Raw genomic sequence first — 5307 nt, 5'->3', positions numbered from 1 at the left:
ACATCATTCTTGAGAATGAATTCGGAGCTACGTTTAAGCCGAATGGTAAAACTTTCCATCGAAAAGCACCACGATCAGTGCTGAATGAAGTGATGTCTCTAGAATCTTTATTTAATGGGATTTGGTGAAAACCTGAATACAGATCCAATGTAGAAAAATATTTGGCTCTGCCTAGATTATCAAGAATATCGTCTATTCGTGCAAGTGGGAATTTGTCTGCTACCAATTTTTTGTTTACGGCTCTAAAGTCAACACACATCCTGTAGGATTTCTGTCCATTTGGGTTTTTCTTTGGCACAAGTATCAATGGACTATTATAGTTGGAATAGCTGTGTTCTATAAGATCGTTTTGCAATAAATTATCAACTTGTTTATTAATTTCCTCTCTCTGACAATATGGTAAACGGTAGTTTTTTATGTAAACAGGATTTGTATCTGTCAATCGTAATTTCTGTTCATAAAAGTTGTTAAGTGTCATACGATCGGTCTTTAGTGCAAAAATATCATCATATTTTAGACATAAATCGAGAAGTTTTGGTTTGGCATAGTTTGGCATTTGTTTTTCTAAAATTGATTTTAATTCCTCTGACCTTTTCGAATCTTTTGAAAGATCATTGATTTTATACACGTTATAGTTGGTGATTTCATCCGTAACTATGTTACAATTTCTTACGTATTTTACCTCGTCAGTGACGTTTAATACCTTTATTATCGGATTGTTGGTGTCAACAATACACTTTGCGGTGAACACACCACTACAAATTTCCTGTGCGTCTATAAAAACTGGATGTTTAGATTTTTTCAGCTTAAATAAGCGATAAACTTCGCATCTAGGAGGAATTATCAATGTATTATCGGTTGTATTATGTAAAATTGAAATTTTATGAATATTTTTGCCAATGCCAATTGTTATGCTCTCGTTTGCATAGTCTATGATGCAATTGTATTTTTTCAAAAAGTCTTTGCCTAAAATACCATCTGACGGTATGTTGAATTTGTCATCTACTACATTTAAAGTATGTGGAATTGAAAAATTTGAATAAAAAAGTTCTGTTTTAATGGTACCCAATGTTGAAACTGTATCTGTCGTAACACCCGTTATATTTATAATATTGTTGTTATTTATAGCAACATTTTGTTTTAAACTTGAAAGTTTTATAATTGATATATCAGCCTGTGTATCTACTAAGAAAGTGCATGTTTTAAAAGAGTCATTGCAATTCAGTTCGATAAAATCTGAGTAGTTCAGGTTTAAACAATAAATTGATTTATTTTGAAAAACGTTATTTAATTCAGATTCTGGTCCCCCAGTGTTCGCTCCTGAGGGCCGTTGGCGTTTAAAGTGCGTACACTAGCGTTATTTGTAGTATTTGAACGTCGATTGTTGTTGTTACTGTTGTTATTGCTGTTGTTTCTGTTTACGGGCCTGCTATTGTTATTTCGAAAATTACCATTACTTCGCGAGCCATAATTATTGTTGTTATTATGCCTATAATTGCTATTGTTGTTTCTGTTAAAATTGTTGTTGTACCTCGAAAAGTTGTTCCTATTATATTGATTTGACCTGAAGTTACCTCGAAAACTATTATTTTGCCTGTTATAACGTGATCTAAACGCTAGTACCTGCCTTTCACTTGTTTGGTTATTTTGTTCTACGATCATTTTCGCAACTACATCCTTAGAATCAGTAAACGTAGTTGACGCTAAAATTGATTTTACTAGGTCTGAGCGGGTGTTAAGCCGACAAACGTTGACGGTTTGTTCGACTGCCATTTCGTGCGCTTTTTCCTGAGTCATTCCTTCTATAACTAATGATCGTTCTAAAGCATCGGAAAGTTCCTCAACACGTTTGGCAAATTCAGTATGATTATTATTAAAAACTTTTAACGATGCAATTTTTCTTGCAACAACTTTTGAATTGTCAGGTTTTATTCTACCTTTTAATGCATCTTTTATTTGTTGAATTGTTGTTACTTCATTTGGAATTGCCTCACGCGCTTTCCCCTCTAACTTGGATTTTATAAACGAAATGAAAGTATTTGTCAAATTTTCTTCCATCAAATCTTCTATCAAAACTATTTTATCTATAAAGGATGCAAGTGAAAGCGGATCGCCGCTGTAGTTTTCTCTAATTATGGATGCACACATAGTAATAAAAGTTTTCTTTTGCTCTGAAGTCGCCATTGTTGGTTGTTCTTCGCTAATTGTGTCTAAATTATTATTGTGGAGTGAATTGGAAAATCCAGGGAAATCCTCAAGAAAAGATACGTGGCTTTTTTTAATAATACTAGCTTTGTATGCTGAAGTTGTCGATGCGTCAGATAATTCTTCCTCAGTGTCAAAATCAGAACTTGATTCGCTTTCTTGTATTAATTCAGAAAGATCTTTGGGTATTTTTATATTGCAGTTAATTCTAGAAAAACATTTAGTGAGTTGTTCTCTGCACTTTGATAAACTTTCGATTATTGAACTAGGCTTATCTCGATTTTCAAAATATGAATTTACTTGTATTATGATTTGGTTATAGCTTTTAATTAAAGCATCTTCATATTCTATTGATTTTTTCGCTGAGATAGATCGGTTATTTAAAACTCGTTTAGTAACTTTAGTGAAATTAGAGCGTAAATTTTTGAAATTGGAATCAAAATCTGACATTTGACAACTGACATCTGAAAACTTTATTACATTTATTGAAAATGTTTACCTCCGTGGCAGAAAAAAAATGTTTCATGAAAAAAAATTCGGAGAAATGTTAAGATTAACGCTGTAGGCACTGTTTATACAAGAATGAATTTGAAACTATTCATTCGCTCAGTAATTGTGGTTTGTAATTTAAAAAAAATTTTTTTTTTTGTTTAAAAATCAGAGAATATTCGAAATATTCAAAATCGATGAGTTAATTGGTAAATGGTAAAGATTCGCATATTCAAAGGCACTGTATTTAAGACTTATTTTGTAAATGCAAGTGAATGTTGAAATATTTTAACCGCACTGTATTCGTTTAATAATGCCAAGAGAAAAGAAACTGTTGGAATATTTGAAAGACACTGTATATAATACACAGTTTGAAAAGAGTCGCAAATGTAAGATATGTTGAAATATTTGGAATACACTGTATTCGTGTGATGCTTCGAAGGAATTGTTAACTATTTGAATGGCACTGTATTTGTTGCAAAAAAATGTGTAAATGTTTATGATATTCACTATGTTCAATTTCCGAAGAAATAATTGGAAAAAGGGAAATTAAGCTTCCACCGATAAAATAAATTTTCACCATTACCATTATGTGACTGTAACCTGTCTATATTGATATTTGAAGTCAATGAGAGATTTCAAAATTGATTAGCTTCGAATAATTATTGCAAACTTTTGGCGAAAAGATTTGATATTTTTGGTATTATACATATAAAATTGATGTATAATTTGCGTTTCAAAAAGGTTTTAAAAAAAATGTTTAAATTTGAAAGAATATTTTTCCGATTGTATTTATTACGAAGCAGTGTTCGCATTTAAAATAAAAAATTCAAGTTCCATGTTAATGTTTGAAAAAGAAAGAATATAGTAATATATGCGTGATAATTTGCATGTGGTGGCCGTATATTTAAAATTATTTTTAATGTACATTCAAAAAGTTTTCGATATTTAAATGTTTATATTAAATATTTGGTTAAATTGTGAGAAGAAAAATGTGTTGCTACATGCGCAGTATACAAATGTTTAGAAACAAAGTGTCAATTTTTGTTGCTACATGCATAGTATACAAATGTTTAGAGAAAAGTACATATGTAAAAAGGCAAAAGTGTCAAGTTGATTTGCTACATGCATAGTATACAGGTATTGAAAAAGATTACATACAGAAGCAAAGTGTCTACTTATACACAGAAATTAAATATTAGATATGTACGTATGTTCTAATCTACTCTACTGTACCGCTTTTTGTCTTTTCTGCTTGCTGGTGTATGTGTTGTTGGTATTTTTCCGCTTCTTGCCGATGTAGATGTTGCCGTCCAAGTGATGCCGTCGCCGACTGGTTTTTTCTTCTTACTTTTGTTATGTATAGCATGATTTTACTGCTACTAACGGTACTGCGTATTAAAACGTAGCGGGTGGTTGTGCTTATGTGTCAACGTTATGGTATGGTACAGCAGCTTCCAAAAACTTTTTACATATATGTATGTATGTACCACCACAATTCCACACGTAACTTTGGTTCAAGTTCAAATTAATTTTTAAATGTATGTATATACGAAGTTCTAAAAAGTATATTTTGCCATTTAGGATGTACCTTTTTCTTGTAGTTTATGAAATTTTATAAAAAATTTTTTTTTGTAGTATTTGAAATTTTATGATTTTTTGTAGTTTTTGATATTTTAAATTTTTTTGTAGTTTTTGAAATTTTCAAAATTTTTTTTTTTTTGTAGTTTTTGAAATTTTGTAATTTTTTTTTGAAATTTTTAATGTTTTTTTTTTGAAATTTTGTAATTTTTGTAGTTAGATTTTGTAGTTTTAAATTATAGATTACTTCATGTAATTTTTTGAATTTGTTGCAATCAGCTTTGTGTAATTTATATCATTTTATGTAAAATTTTTTTTTGTATGTATGTACTTTTTTTTTTTTTATTATTACAACCACCACCGCATCACAACCACCACGCACTCAGTTTTTAGCAAATTTGTAAATGTCTTTTAATTTTGTGCTGCAGGGAATTATTCCAGGTCCCCGGAGCCACCATTTTTCTGTAGGCATGGTCACGGTCGCCATGTGGCGAGACCGATTCCGGCGTGGCCAAAATGGTCTCCATGTGTCTCAGACAGTATAGAATCGTGCAGATTGATATGCAGGTATGCACTCGTTTGCATGCACGCACTGTATTTCACGACTGTTGAAATATTTGATCACCGCAATTAAAATAAAACACTCGTACTTTTACAATAATGTTGGTTTTGTTTGTGTCACACAAATTTATAGGTGAGCCGCTATATTTCTTATATTTTTGCGTACACGATATTACTTAGCGAAAATTTAGATGACTGCCCGAGTTGAATGCGCGTAAAAATCTGGCGTCATTCAATTTGACATTATGTGAGGTAACCCTCACTGTGAATGTTGCTTTGACAGGCAACCCCTATTGTGAATTCTTGTTGTGTTCCATACGCATTGCTTGACCTTATGGTCACGCAACACTTACCGTAGGGTTACCTTACAGTACTACTGCACCTCGGAAGCTCACCACCTCCATGCAGAGATTCACCCTCTGGTTCAGCGCAAGGGACGACGCCTCGAGCACTGGCTGATGTGGGAGCTAT

General features: G+C 32.0%; 1 protein-coding gene across 1 annotated transcript; it reads right to left on the bottom strand.

The window, feature by feature from the left end:
• Positions 1–1287: 1287 nt before the first annotated feature.
• LOC137249428 (kinesin-related protein 10-like) lies at positions 1288–2678 on the bottom strand. Its single transcript, XM_067780910.1, has one exon. The coding sequence runs from the start codon at positions 2653–2655 to the stop codon at positions 1288–1290; it is 1368 nt and encodes a 455-aa protein (XP_067637011.1). The 5' UTR covers positions 2656–2678.
• Between the last annotated feature and the right edge of the window lie 2629 nt (positions 2679–5307).

Source organism: Eurosta solidaginis, chromosome 4, assembly GCF_040869045.1.
Source record: "Eurosta solidaginis isolate ZX-2024a chromosome 4, ASM4086904v1, whole genome shotgun sequence".
Lineage (NCBI taxonomy): Eukaryota > Metazoa > Arthropoda > Insecta > Diptera > Tephritidae > Eurosta > Eurosta solidaginis.
The sequence above is the reverse complement of the archived record's forward strand: the minus strand, read 5'-3'. Positions and strand labels throughout refer to the sequence as shown.

Excerpts from the sequence above, each read along its gene's own strand:
- LOC137249428 (XM_067780910.1), bottom strand. The coding sequence starts at position 2,655 with ATGTCAGATTTTGATTCCAATTTCAAAAATTTACGCTCTAATTTCACT.